Genomic DNA, 15923 nt, shown 5'->3' with positions numbered 1-15923 from the left:
GGCTTGCCTCGGACTCTTTGGATCTGTGTGGGCCGGAGAGGAGGAGAGGGCAGGGAGGGAGGGGAGGGGGGGCAGAGAGCTGACCAGGTGAGAGCTTCATCTGCTCGGGGGAGTAAAGGCTTCACAGTGGTGGCAGTAGCGGTTGATGGTTGTCCGTCGAGGGTCATGCCCTGGGACTTGCGTGCTTTTCGACTGTTGGAGTTGGAGATCCTCTCCCATTTTTGCCCCCCTAGTGGGGCAGCATTGATCCTGGTCCCGGGAAAAGCTGCCGGGCACCAGTGGCTGCACCGTGAAGAGTGGGCACCATGAACCAGCTGGATGCACCACGGCCACTCAACTGGACCATCAGAAAACTGTGCCATGCTGCCTTCCTGCCATCTGTACGCCTGCTAAAGGTAAAAGAGCACAGGGGCAGGGAGAGTGGGAATGAATTAAAAAAAAAAAATGGAGATGTGTAGTGAAATATGTCTGGCAGCCGTTCTGCTATCCTACCACTTTCCTAACGAAGATAAGTAGAAAGAGGTGTTGGGATACAAAATGAATGCTGTAAAAGCTGCTATGCCACATCCATGGCTTCCTTTAAGTATACTTAGTGCGTAACCCAGTGGATGTAAGGCAGGCTTTAAATAGAGGGAAGGATGTAGTCAAAAAGGAAAAGAAGTGTGCCAAAACTGCCAGCATAACACTAAGCTTTGGAAGTATGGGGATGCGCAAAGAGGGGAGGAAAAAAATGGTGGCGGGAAACGCATGAGCATGATCTTAAAAAGATGCACACGGAGAGTGAGACAGAGAAATTGAAGAAGCAGTGACACAAAGTGTGCTGAAAGAGAAAAAGCAAAGATTTATATGTGATTGACAGCAAGAAAAAAAAATGAAGGAAGAGAGAGGACGAGATATGGAAAGAGATCAGAGGGTGAGGATTACAGGGGTCCAGTGTTAGAGAAAGCAAGGGTGAAGGTGAAGAAACCAAGCGAATGGAATGCGAGAAGGCGAAAGGAAAGGTAGATGGTGAATGAAAGAGGCAGAATATACGGGAAGAGAGGCTTTGTAGGGATGGGTGAGCAGAAATGTTGAATTGGACATGGCAGACAGGAACTGAGGAGATTTAGGAAGGAGGTCGATGTGCAACATCAAATCCCAGTAGACAGGTAATAAAAATGTATTCAACAATGCAGCTCAATGGGAAACCTTGTGTTGGACTTGTGTATTTTGATAGAAGTAGCCTGGGTTAAGTTGGCAAACCACACATCTTCTTTTCATCACTTGAGCAGAAGTGTGTAATATAATGTGTTGTGTTTTATAGACTCAGTTAAGTGCCTTTTATAGGGCTTGTTGACAGGTATTTGTAGCCTTAAATCTCATCTTTATTCATGCACGTGCTTTTCCAATTACTGGCACTGTTTAAGGAGAGCTATTGTTGGAGGTCTTGAACGCCTCTTCTCCCCACTCCTTTGATCTGGCTTTATCAAAGTGTCTCACAGAACAGTGTCCCAGTGATGCTGAAGCACACAACTAGAGCGCCTGGGCTCACATGTCAGCCATTTGCATTTGTATAGCCTGGTTAAATGAGTATCAATGTAAGCCTTGATTGAATGGGCATAGGGCCTGTTTTTGTGTGTGTGTGTGTCTGAGGACGCACACTGTGTGGTTGTTAACATGTGATTACTGTGGAATTATACATGTCAATACAGTTTTGCTAGTGTTGTCTCAGTGCATGTGGGTGTTTGGAAATGGAATGCAAAAGTAATGAAATTACATTTCTAAATCATAGGTTATTTTATTCCCAGAAGTGAATCTACTCCAAACACCCTCAAAAGTCAAAGTGAATTTAAACGCTTCCCAAGACTTGAATTGATTATGCAATCAAGTGGGACCTTTTGGATTTAGTGCATTAACACTGAATACATTCCCTCTGTGGGAACATACTAAAATAAGTTTTATTTGACTTCAGGGTTCCCAGCTGTGGAATAGAAAATGTTCCCATCCCATAATGCCTCTGCGGCCAAGGACGGGTTCCTCAGGAGCTCCAGAATTAACAGCATCATTACCACAGTGTCCTCTTCTGTCTACCTCAGGAGACACTTGTTGACAGGAATAAAAAAAAAAATTAGTTTTTAAATATTGATAGTGTAAAAAAGTATTTTCATTCAGGGCGGATCTTTGCTTCAGAATGACGTTTTTGATTGTCACTGCTTTTGAATAGCTGACTCTTCATTTTGAGGTAAAGGTCTTCCAGTTTTAATGCCAGTGTCTGTATCTGCACCACGGATGGAGCTTCAGAAGATAATGGGCCACGAAACTGTGTCTTGTGTATGTGAATCCTCCGAGGGAAACATCAGGCCGTCACTGTGAAATTAACGTTATAAGCCTGTCATTATTGTTGGCAATTTCTGCACGACAAGCACTTTCCTCCCTTGTCCCTCTAACTTATTACCTGCTGCTGCTGCTGCTGCTCACTGCATACTTATGCTTTTGTGCACCTGAGTGTGACTACTATATGCTGTCAGTGATGTTTTGTGTCTTCCTTGGACAGAAAAATCTGTCTGACAGATTGTGTGTGTGTGTGTGTGTGTGTGTGCATGTGCGTCAGTGTGTCCTTGTGTCTGTGCATATGCCTTTCTATATTCGAGTATGTGCATTTATGAAGACACAGTTGTCGTTGCAGCAAATATGTGAGCATGTGATTTGAACCCTGTGATTTGCTCAGAGCGGGAGAAGCAGTTGCAAAATGTATTGATAACAGCAAGAAATGTTACCGTCTACATCACTTAAGCTCCACCACCTTAAGTGTCTCCTCAAGGCCAGTGGTTCTTTCATGAGTCCATGCAGTTAATCAAAAAACCATTAACACTTTCACCGTCTTCCTTGCCCAGCTCCATTATCCTTAAGCTGACCAGACCACGTAACGAGTGGAAATGTGTGTGTGTGTGTGTGTGTGTGTGTGTGTGTGTGTATACTCGTGTGTGTGCGTGAGACTGACGTGAAGCATGCTCAGATATTGATCATCTGAAGATATCATTTCCACAGTGGCAGTGTCACAAGCTCATAGCATTGATGGTGGAATTGACACGTGTCATCCATTAGAGAGCCGCGACTGACTATGTGTAAAAGTGTGCATATGTGTGTGTGTTGTTTTACTAGTCTTGTGGGGACATAATTTGATTATATGGTTAAGGTCATTCTACATTTTAGGATTAGGCTGGAAGCGGTTATAGTTAATCAAGTTATCTTTAATGAGGATGATTTGCTGTGATTTGTTTAAGTTGAGGTTATTTCCCAAATACTTGTTTTTGTCTGCACGGGTTTTTATTAATGATCCCAAACTGACAATGAATCAGGTTTGTACTGATATGACTCTTCAACAAGTAATCGTTTTCATTACAACAGCTTCCTATTGACCTTTAAAATGGCAAGCATCTGGTCAAATGCCACTTCACAGAAGACTAATGCCCCTATTAGACAGGGGGGGGGGGGGGGGGGGGGGGGGGGGGGACACACCTAAAAAAGGAAGAGAAAGCACTGCTGGAGTTTCACTCTGGTGCATGTGCTCTCATCCTGTGTGTCGAACCAAACGGCCAGCAGATCGCTGTCCCTTTGTACCCCTGTGCTCTTTTCTCCGAACCTTTAGAAAGAGTGACGGTGTAGATTTAATAAAACATGTCTTTCTGTTTGACCTTGTGTGTTGCTCCTGAAATGATTCTATATTTGCCACGTTGACAGCTGAGATTTAAGCCTGGGGGTTTTGTGCGGACTCAGCGGGCTAAAGTGTGAAACAGGGAAACAGTATTGGACAGAGAATCGGAAATGGAAAATCTATCTTCTTTCTTGGCAACTTTAATACTTCTTTCATTCACGAATATATTTACCAAAACCCCTGTCTTTTCTTTTGATAGTATACAGTAGGTGACAGCCTCTCAAATATTGAACATTTTGATTGTGTGCTTTTTTTAAAGTCTCACTTTTGATCATCATTCTACATTACGTTGTCTTAACTGCCTCTTCTCTATCACCTTCAAGGGAATTTTCTGACACATCTCCTCACTCTTTTAGTGTGAACACCTCTGCAGTGCTGTGCAGTAATTGTGTAAAGAAAATGCTGCATACAGTGAATACAGTAATAACCTTTTCTTTTGTCTTCTTCATGAAGTCGTTCATTTTCTGCCCTCCCTCTCTTGTCTCTGCATTTTGTCCTGTCTGTCTGTCTCTCTTTCATCTTCTGCCTCTTTCTCATTTGGATACAATGTCCTCTCTCTTCTCCTCTTGTCTCTCTCTCTCTCTCTTTTCTTTTTATTCCGTTGCATCCCATAATCATGAAGCATAGATAACACTCCATCTTATGCAAAATATATGGGGGACGGGATGTTGCTGCTAAAAAAAAAGAAAATTCTCTCTAATGCTAAAAATAAATGTGCGTTACATAAAGAGATTCACTGTTGCAGTGCTTTATATCATCTGGTTTAGCTGCGAGGAGTGAATTTGCATGGGAGTTCATCCTACACACCAATCTAACATAATGATATTTGTAAAAATCTCCTATTTTTAATGTGAATTCTGACACCTACAATATACAGTAAAACCAAGGAGTAAAGTATAATCAGTCACCCGTAGGTGGCACCACACATTTTTGTATCTATGGTAGATACAGTAAGGTGGATGGATACAGTAGATCTCAGCACATGGAACTTACTAAAACTAAAAACCTTGACATAGATGGGTTTCTTGTTCCCATACATAAGTACTCTTTTGGCATGTATACCGCATATGTTTATGCAGCATGAGAACAGAACTTTTTGTAACACAAAAATGATATTATTTGTATTGTATTTTCTATGTATCGGATCTATATTAGGGAGTTGGTTTGGTGTCCTTTAAATAATGTAGATGTTGCACCTGTGCAGCAGCCAACAGTGCTACACCTCAGCATGTATTTGCTTTAACTGACCAAAGAGTGTAATACATTGCTATGTTGTAATCACCAGGTGGATAGCAAGTGTCTTTATAACCAGATGTAATGTGATTGTTGGAGCAGATAAAGTGTTTTTGCATTATTCCCCCCCTATATGTTGTGCCTCATTTAAACATTCTGATAAATCATTAAGTTTGGGACAGCCGGGATTGTTCCAATTGCCAAGATCTCAGAAACCGCTGATTATCCGATTCAATTTGCCATGTTGCACGATAGTGACACCCATAATTCGCACATTGCATTCAGACCTTTGTTTCCATTTTGTTGTTGTTGAGTTTATTTAAGCAGGGGAAGTGCACATAAATCCCAAAAGTGACGAGTGTTGCTCTCAATAATGTTGTTCCAATAGGTTGTATCTTATTCTATTTATAGTCTCTACATGTAAACAAAAAAACATGTTCCTCACAACATTACAACAAACAAAGTGGCCACAAACAAAACAATTAATTACGAATCCAAATTGGTAAAACTACATAAAAAAATGCAGCATGTGTACAGTACATGCACAAGAAAACTAGCTGGTGTTTGCTTATATTTTACAGCGAATTGAATGTCTTGTATTTCCCAAAATAACCACACTCTTTTTTACTTTTAGTTACACACTTACTGACAGATCCCAACGTGTTGAGATCAAATGCTACTTGAGTGTTGAATGAAAATGGAAGAAGCAGCATGTTGTCACGCACACGCCTAAGGGAAGGTCCTTTCCCCTTTTCTCTGGCTCGTTCTCTTTCTTCTTCTGTGTGTGACCAGACCTCAAACTCACAGGATGTCTCAAAGCTTGCTTGTTTATGTCTCAATTACACAGCAAATACCGCGTTTATGAGATTTCAATTAACACAGTATCTCACTAATGAGGCAAAACGAGAACGTAAGCTGCAAATTAACACCTCATTGCTTTATTCAGGGACACAAAGACTTTATATTTCCTATTTGGCATGCTTCCACTCAACACTATGGGAAGTGAAACAAGCTGTGTCCATATTTATCTTTTAGCTTTTCGAAAATATCTGGATCTTTTAATAAGAAACCAGCTTGAGGAAACAATGTGTCGTTATGCTGTTTGTACTCTTTGTTTCAAAATGCATTTGTCTTGAGTTAATGCAACAGATTGTACAGAATGAACCTACGTACCGGTCAGCTGCTGAATCATTTATGAGAATCGATGCTGAAAGGACCTGCATTTGCAGAATACATGTATAATTTGGGGAACCACTTCTAGCTTTAGCTGTGGAAATTTCTCCCATATAGTGAACACCCGTGGCACGCACACGCTCACACAAATGCAAATTCCATATCCATCCATTCACAGCTCCCACCTTGGACTCAGAGTAGCAGCAAACATGACATCAGCTGTAGATTTATGAACTCTGACTGCAGACGTTTGACCTGTAACCTGTCAGGGGGAATTGTATGCTGGTGACGGAGGGCTGTTTAATTATGTACAAGGACAGTGTTAACACGATATACTGATGTAGAAAGTGTGACACTGGTATTTGGAGTATTTATATTGTGCATTTGTGCATTCGTTGCTTGGGTTCTATGTATGTATGTGCATGTAGTTTGTAGCTGTTGGGTTTTATGTGCAGCTTTATGCAATGGCATGTTTCTTTAAACCCACGTGTTACATTTGTTTGTCGACATGGTTTATAGGAATATAGCTAAAACTGGTAGGAACTAGTACATCATGAGGAAAACCATTAAAGTAAGAATAAGTGTAATAAAAGCGTAGTTGAAAATAAGCTTAGTCACCTTCTTGGCCAAGAGTTGGAGGTGAAGATCAATACCTGCACTCTCCTTTGTGTCAGAACAATATTGAGCTAGAGCCGTGCGCAGGCTAGCTAAGCTTCGCATAAAGACTTGAAACGGGGGGAAACAGCTTGTCTGGCTATGACGTACAGTACATACACCCATCAACACAGTGGTGTTTTTACATTTAGCTTAATTCATTCATTTAATACTACGTAGTGTAAAAGTCTAAAATGCAATTCTTTACACAAATCAAAGTATATAAGTGCTGTGGATGCAGGACCAACTTAATGAATTACTTTGATTATATTTAATTGTTACTTTTCTGTTGTAGTGTGGGCTTTCCTTGAATAGGTAATGAGGCTATTTCACCAAAAATGTTGCACTGTGTGTGTGTGTGTGTGTGTGTGTGTGTGTGTGTGTGTATATGCATCAAGATGTGCTGGTTGTGGTTGTCTTTTGTGCATTATGGCATATTCATATGCACAGATCCTTGAAAGGAAATGTACATCCAATCAATGGGTCAAGAATAAATCCATTAACTAACTCATTTACATATAATTGCACTCACACATAATTGGCATGGCTGTTAAGATAATGAAAATGGCATGCTGAGGTGTGAGGGGAGGATGGGATAAGGTTTGAAATTGCATCCCAAGCTAAGAGACTAAAATTAGAGGCTCTCTAATATTCTGAGATCTGAAGCCGTATTGTTACTGCAATCAATCAAGCTGTAATCCATGTTGAACTGATGCCAGTCAATCAGTGCTACTTGACAGTGTGGTGAAAGGCAGCCAGATTAGTTGTGGCTTCAATAGCAGCACCATGGACAGCGACTGCACAGCATCTCAGAATTGAAGCTACGATAATGGAGACACAGTGATTGTCCAAATCACAGCCTGAGATTTGTTTTTTTTTTGTTATACACTACAGTCAATGTTGAATATTTTATGTTATTTTGCTGCTTTAAAATAAAAGCATTTAAATAACTAAACAACAGGGGACTTTTAGTGTGAAGAATTCAGAGCAAAATGTAGTGGAGTTTTGTTCGCAGCTATACAGAGTATGAGTAAGCGGCACAAATAATGTGCAGACTTTATATGAAACGACATGTTGTTATCCACCGTTTTGCAGATGCTCCTTTGACCACAGAATATATACAATCCCGATCCGAGGTGGATAAGGGTGGACAGAATTAAGCGGACACAGCTGAGTTGCATTGAAAAGTAAAAGTGAAACCACGGCCAAAGATATCAAATTTATGTCATACAAGATAAAGAAAAGATGACAATCTTGTGCTAAAGTTTCAGCTCCCCGAGCCATAGATATGCTCCCAATCTTGTATTTAGCACATTTCAAAAAATGATGATTAATCGATTATCTTCTCCTTTGTCATTCAATAATCAATTAATGGACTAATCATTTAAACTCATAATTAAAAAATTGAGATTGAAATAGCTTCAGGGACAAAAGTCATCATATTGTGTAATAATAATTTATAGCAGTGATCATTTTCTATGGCACATCCCACGATGTCCAAATGTGTAGATTTTCACTCTTTGAAAAGAATCCTTTGTTTCTTTGCTCAGATTTAAAAAAAACACAGTAGAATAGTTAATAGCTATTACACAGTTACCTGTTTGAACCTCAGCCAAACTCATGGGACTCATGGGACTCAAAGGACGCATAGACTTACCCGTCTGATGTCTGAGCATGTGGTCGTATAAATAATTGATATGGCCTTATGGTGTGTGTGTCTTTGTGTGTGTATGAAAGGCTGAGTCATGATATAACTTCTCCAGATTCTAACCTATTCTAAACGCCATGCGAGCTTCCGGTTGACTGCAGTATATTAGGCTGCACTGTTTGACAACCTAGTTCAACCTCCCAAAACCTGGGTAGAGAATTCTTATTTCTCCCGCCCAACCCGCATGGTTACTCACATTCAGGGGCCATTTATCATGCGAAGAGGACACACTGAGAAGATTGAATATTTTTTTTACTCTTTGCATATTGCTGATTTAATATTGTTCCTCAGCCCTGGAGGAGATCAAACTTTTGGAGCTGCACACAACGGGATCTGTTGTATAAACAGTTACAGTAGTTTGGTCTTTGTCATTTGAAGACGTCAAATAAAAACAAAATGTTTTTTATTAGTTTGTATTGGGTAGCCTTTCACATATGGTTGTTTCTACCTCGGATTTGTGGAGTATGCATTTATCATTGTTAAGAATTGTATTGAATTTCAACATTACATTGAAGAAAAACATGTTATGTTTCTTTGCAAAAAGATGCATGGTGAGCATTGTGGTTGGTTACCTGCTAATGATGTATTCTCTATGAAAAGATAGCGTATCTTGCACCTTGTCTGTTGCACTGTGACGGCCAAATGTAGAGGAATGATAGCATCTTTTTTTGTTCAATGTGTCCATTGGAAAAGAATAAGATTCTTTATGACAGGAAGATTCTTTTAGCAAAATGCTTTGATGTAAGAGAGCGTCGAAACAGAGCCTGTCTATCCTGCCCTATATATTGTCTCATTTCATCATCTCTCTCAATCTGTACCTTTGTATCTGTCCCTTTCAATGTTTCCCTCTCTGCTTCAGCATCCGGGAATATCAATCTCACTCTGATAAGTACCCACTCGGTCTCATATGCTCTCTATTGATCATCATTTATCATCTTACTCAATCACATTACTGTTGTTATATATTTTCGTATTGAAGAAGCTTAGGTTAAGCATCTTCAATTCTAGTTTGAGAGCAGTTGCTATAGTTTAATATTTTGTGAATATACTCTTGGTAAGAGCAACGGCAAGCAGGAGTCAGGGTTTGATTAGCTTAGCTCATTTAGCATAACGTCTCAGATGGTTGTCTTGCAACTTCATGGGGATGACAAGGCTCCAGGAATCCTCTGCGCTCTGCAGTTGGCCGCCAACAAATAGTTCAAGCACGTGAATCCCTGTAAAACCTCATCCTGGTCGTTTTTTTACAATTCTGTTTGCGTTAATCAAAAAAAGGTGGGCCAGCCCTCAGCTTCCTGTCTTTATGCTGAGATAATCCCTACTGGCACTTGCTTTATACTGGTGTTGATTTTTCTAATGTGCCTTGCTGTAAGAAAGTAAATAAATGTATTTCTCGAAATGTTCAACTATTCGTTTAACATTGTTCTGGTTAAAAAAAAGGAAACTGCTTCACAAAATTCCTAAAGCTGCCTAGCAATGTGCTGCACTGTGCAGTGATTGGAAGTGGGAAAGGTCGTCGGACATGTTTTATGCCACACACACACACACACACACACACACACACACACACACACACACACACACACACACACACACACACACACACACACACACACATTTGTTGTCAATACCCTAATGATCTCCTCTGTCTCCATATTCATTTCTTTGTGAAGGCCTTTAACACATTTCTTAGGAGGAATTCACACTTGACCGTGTACGTTTCCTTTCTGTAAACAGGTTTTTTCTCCATCACTTCACACTTTCTCTGTACAGTGATTGATCTCTCTTCCCCTCTGTTGTCAACATCTGTCATTCAGTCTGTACCAATTGATGCAGCTCACACAGTGTGTTATTTCAGTGTCAGTGATCTCACGCAGGACATTAGCTGTGAGTGCTGGCATCTTAAATCATGCAGGGGCAGTTTTAGCTCCCCCACATGCCTCCTCTGAAATGTTTCCCTGTGCTTGCACTTGTGGATTAACGCACAGACACACTAGAACCCCAAAATAAAAACACTCATTCAGCCAAATAGCAACACCCCCACACACAAGCACACACATGCAAGCACCTTCAACAGGTAAACCATAGAGACAATGCTGTTTTACTGTGCGTGTGTGATTAGCCTGCTTCTTCTCAAGCTTAGAGTTGTAATGATACTAATAAAAGTGAATTCCCTTGCTTGCAAAATGGATAACGAGTCTGTACCCAGTGGAGGCATTAGGGCGTTTTCCTCAGCTGAAATAGAACGCACATGCCCTTGTGGGCACACACACACACACACACACACACACACACACACACACACACACACATACATGTGTTTCATTGCATGTGCTTCATGAAAAGCATGAAAGGTCTTTGAAGATCAGTCATATTAAGCCTCAAACTTCAAATCTGGTGAAAAAAAGGCTAGATTCCCTTGTGTCGCTATTCATAGGAATTAAGACCACGTGTATGCAAATTGTCCTCTCCATTTCTGTTTCCCTCTCCATCTTTCCTTCCCTGCACCTCAGCATTTATCTCTATGCTTCTTCCTCTTGTGCTCTCTATATCTCCTCACAACATCTTACAATCTATTACTCTAACTCTGGCCCTCTTTAAATGGGAGGAACAGCCCTTATTCTCATAGCACATCTACAGGACAGCCCGCTGGGGAGTTCTATCAGCTGCAGTCAGTGTGTGTACGTGTGTATGCAGAGGTCTGCCTATGTAACTTTCTTTCTTTTATCTATTTATTTATTTGCCAGGGAAGTGCACGTTAATCAACATTTCACTTTCCATCTCAATGTAAATGTGCCAGAGTTAGCTAGAGAGCTAATTTTCACCTGTAGTCCCTGGGCAGGTTATTTCACTATAAATGTATTCTCAATGCAGGGGTAGGTTCAACTACCAACATCTGATATATATACACACCATATATATAAATATAAACCATGGGGGTGGGAACAGGGCTGAGAAAATGTGAAAATAGGCCAACTGTATCACGAAAGTAAATTAGTTTATGTGTGTTTGCTTTTAAATGTATGTTTGTGCATCTGTGTATGTGTGTGTGTGTGTGTAGCGTTAAGTATGTGAGAGACCTTTTTGGGAGATGTGTGAGTATGTGTGTGCATATGTGTCTGCATGTGTGTGGCTGTAAATTGGATATTGGGACATGGAAAATGCAAGTGAATAGCATGGCCACACAGGGCTATTTTTGTCCTTCTATCTATCTCTCAGTCCTTCTCACGCTCTCTCAGCTCTGGATTCCTCTCTCCCGCCTCCTTCTCCCCAACTTTCCTCCTCCCTTTATTCTCTCCCCATCATCTCTCTCCCTTTCTCCTCCTGTCCAATATATCTGATATAACTATGGCCTTATCAGCACAGTCAAACCAGTCCACCCTGTCAATATCCCATCTCTTATAGGCCAATCACACTTCCATTTTAGACTGTGGGTGCAGCCCCAATACCCTGAAGGGATCACTGTAATTTGACATCTAAGAGGTTATTACAGCAGTGCTCCACTTTGGCTTCCAAAGTGCAATTTTTACAACAGTCTAAAATTATCCCTGCAATCCTCTCATTAATCATTTCCACTGCCTTTAAAATTCTGCATCCAATAGTCAGATTTTCAGTCTTTCCCATATTTATTGCATAATATTTAGTTTTGTAGCCAGGTTTTTATTTCATTTATTTATTTTAAATATTCACTCTGCACTGAAGTAGCCCTGTTGTTATGCCCCTGGGGAGAATTATCTCTCTGCAATAGTTATGCAGGATTTACCTCCACTCCTTTTTATCTTTTCCTCACCCACAGTAGACAGCTCAGCTACGGTACATTAATCTGTATCTATACAAATTCAATTTCTGCCTCAGCTACAGTAAGAGATGATTTTCATAAGAGCAGAAATGAGGGTCACTCTGTCTGACCATATAGGTCGCAGGCTGGGGTTTATTGGACAGGAATGATAGAGAATGTGATCAAATACCGTCAGAATGTCATTTGTTGAAGCAAGTTACTGTATGAAGTCTCTAAAGGATAAATAAATGTTTCACAGAACAGCCTGTTGGTATTTCAGCATGACGTTTTGTGAATCGTCGCTGCCATACACCAGTGCGTTACTTTTTTAATACACGCTGCTTCTTCCTGCTCTTAGCTACTTTGCGCAGCACATCCATACTGCATACTAACATACTGTTAGTATGGATGTTCTAACAGTGTGCCTCCCTCTACAGTGTGCAACAACAATTTATAGAACATCAAGAGGATTATACTGTCTATGAGGACAACCCGAGACTTAGACAGCACTGCTCTCTCTGCCTGCCTTTCAGCTTGATCCCAAAAGGCAGGAGGAAAGTAGGATGCATCACTTTCCCAGAGAGAACAAGAGAGGGGGGGGGGGAGGGGTTGGCGGAAAAAAAAAAGAAAAGGGAGAAAAATGAAAAGAGAGAATAATAAAAAGAAAGAATGAAATTAGCTAAAGGAGGAGAAATGAATGAATGAATGAATGAGGCGACAGAAATAGGTACATAAACTAGGATGCAGGAAGTCTGCGTGTAACGATGAATGTGTGTGCGCTGCTCAGTGGGATTGTTGGCAGGTTCTGTGGCACTGAGCACCAGCTCCTGCACTGCCAGCAACCTTATGTAATGAAGCTTTATCCCTGACACTCCATGAGGGTGAGAGGTACAGCGGCACATCGCCTTCCTGCTGTATACCTCCATAAAGAAATATCAAGCTGGAGATCATCAATGGAGAACATGAATGGGACTTGCTTGCTCAGCTTCTCTTTTTTTTTTGTTTTTGGTTCTTCATAGATTACGTCTCGCGCTGTGACTCATAGATTACATCTGGCGCTGTGACTCAATCAATTGTGTTAAAATTGTTTCACTTTAAAAAAAAGCTTGCTCAAATGTCACGTTGGTCTTGTGCATTCAACTTATAAGGTCGCTTCAGTTTCAAATGGGTCGGTTGTTGAATCATTAATATGCTAATCAGTGCACACAGTACTGACCACTGGAACAGATTGGATATGGAATTAGACTTTTCATATATTTGATCAAGTAATTGGGTGTCCTTGAATCTTACTTACAGTACAGTGCCAGTTGTTGCTGCTTAGGGCACTACAGCCACCAGGAGGCCCCTAAACTGTGAAATTACAAATGTGAAATTTCCCGACTTTTTGGTACGGACAAGTATGTAGTTTTGATGCTTTTTTGTATGTTTTGTATTTGGTATACTGATTAACTATAAAAGTTAAATGAGACACTAACTCTGTGCTTAGTGCATCTAGCTGTGAGATGCACTTTCTCTTGACACACTCGCTTCACATACCCGGATTGTGTACAACAATGGCTAAATGGCATATTATTTCAGGATTTCTGCTGACTTTCTCTTTGTTGCTGCAGTTGTTGCTTTGTCCTCCATGTTTCTTTTGAAGGATCACCACCACATTCTGACAGTCCTGTCTCAGGTCAAGGTCACAGGGTCAGGAGGACAGGCAAACATTGCATGGTTGAGTGGAGCGGCGTTGAAACTGAAAGACAACCCTTGTTTTTAGCTGTTGATCAGGAGAGGTCACATATGATTCAGCAGTGTGTAACACATACTGAGACATGTGGAGAGCCAGTAATGCACTATTTTGGTCCATTTCCTGGCGTCCCATAAGGCATTTCTCGTATGTTTTTATCTTGGGCTACTCATTGCCCCGTGAGAGCATATCCATATTGTATGTTTTCATGAAATACTGAAGTTTATGAGCTCTGCAGAACCAGCTTTCTTATCCTGAAGTGCGTGCGTGTGTGTGTGTGTGTGTGTGTGTGTGTGTGTGTGTGTATTACTTAAGTGTTTGTATGTGTGTGAATGTGCGTCTGGTAAAAAGGGTCAGGAGCCTCACAGTAGCTGCTGCCAAGGGAGGCAGACAAAGAAAGCCTAGACCACAGAGAGGCTGTAAATGAGAGTATCTATTTGGGGAAACCTCACTCTCCACAGCTCTGAACCACAGGTGCAGAGAGAAACACATATGAGTCATTTCATGGGCAGACACTAGCTCATGAGCACGCATGAGCATGCAAAGTACACGTCCACTGGGACATGTGCATGCATTAATGTATGTATGTATGTGATAGTACATGTGAAGTTGGAATTGCTTGCAATGAAGCACTTGCTCAAACATGCATGGCCACGCACAGATTCTAACGCACAATCTCTCTAGCGCTCCCATATTTGCATGTTTGTATGGAGGCCTTTCCCCCCCCTGGATTTGAATAGATTGATAGAACGGGGCAGGTTAGTGAGGTGGGAATAGGGGGAAGAAAAGCAATTAAAGTGGCAGTCAAATGGTAGTGGTGCAGCAGAGCATCGGATGGAGTCAGTCCCTGGCTTAATTACGCTTAGCCCCCACCACGAGTTCTGTCATCACGACACACCAGATGAGCTGGGAACATGTGGTCAGGCTTCATGTTAATGTGCGATCTGACTCCACTATCGCCCATCTGATATCGGAAGGAAGAAGGAAAACTGAAATTGTAAATGTGTGGTTGAAGTTGTTGAATGAGAGGAGACTTATAAACACACACTGTCAAGTGCTGACTGACATTATGACGAACAGCTGACTCAAAGATGATGCAAGATCATTTTAACATCTAATTGTTTTCAGATAGAAGACTCTTTTTTTTAAGCTATTCTTAATTGATTGTATTCAGGTCAATGCTCACTTCAAGTCCTTTGATGTTGATTCAAGTCACCTTCTTTGAGCTTATCTTTTGTTCATACTAGAGGTGGTAAAGCTATTTGGTCATTAGATACATAGTTCGTCATTGACACAAGAGGCGTCCTGCTAACTTATTTTTGTAATGTCACCTGTAAAAATCAAATTGTGAGTTTCCCAGAGATTGAAAGCCTTAGTTCATACCCTCCATCCCCTTCCACCATCCCTGAGTCCTCCAGATTCCTCACATGTCCCGACTTCTTAGCATTTGTGTTGCAGGAATGTGTCTGTGGGCTGACAGCCTGACAGCGAGAGAGGAGAGTGAAAAAGAAAGTCAAAGAGAGGGAAAGGGAAGGAATGAGAGGAGATGAGGTGTTTCAACAGTGGAAAGAGATGGAAATAAATCCCATTTTCAGTGAGAAAGAGAAATGGAGAGAGGTTGAGGACTGAAGGCAGTAATTAATTGCTGTGGGAATGAGACAATAACTCGGGAAATGGAAAGGAGTCAAGAGGTCTAATGTAAAGCAGAGAAAAACAGGAATAGAACAAGAAAACAATGTGATTATTAAGACAGCCTGAGAGCAGGAGAGGATGCTGGAGAGGACAACGCATAAGAGAGGGAGACATGTCAGAAATGGAGAGTGAAAACCTGGTGATAAATGAGGGTGTGAAAGAGACAGGCTGCGAAAAAGAGAGAGGGAAAAACATAGGTTTCACACGCTCTGGTCCTTAGCCAGCTCTTTTTGCCTTATCAGGCTAGTCCAGACTTGGGACA

At 41.1% G+C, this 15923-nt stretch overlaps 1 protein-coding gene across 9 annotated transcripts in view; it reads left to right on the top strand.

Moving 5' to 3' along the window:
- Positions 1 to 15923, top strand: part of trpm3 (transient receptor potential cation channel, subfamily M, member 3) — a gene marked incomplete at both ends in the record, with an annotated part of 121564 nt that overhangs the window by 19206 nt on the left and 86435 nt on the right. For 6 of the 9 annotated variants that reach the window (XM_079161185.1, XM_079161184.1, XM_079161181.1 and 3 more), the window contains one exon: positions 306 to 395. The exons of 2 other annotated variants lie outside the window; for them this stretch is intronic. In XM_079161185.1, the coding sequence (XP_079017311.1) occupies positions 306 to 395 (90 nt within the window). Of the gene's footprint in view, positions 1 to 168; positions 396 to 15923 lie in introns of those variants that run through there. One more of the 9 variants, XM_079161186.1, reaches the window with a different exon arrangement.

This window comes from Pholis gunnellus, assembly GCF_910591455.1.
Source record: "Pholis gunnellus genome assembly, chromosome: 6".
Taxonomy (NCBI): Eukaryota; Metazoa; Chordata; class Actinopteri; order Perciformes; family Pholidae; genus Pholis; species Pholis gunnellus.
The sequence above is the reverse complement of the archived record's forward strand: the minus strand, read 5'-3'. Positions and strand labels throughout refer to the sequence as shown.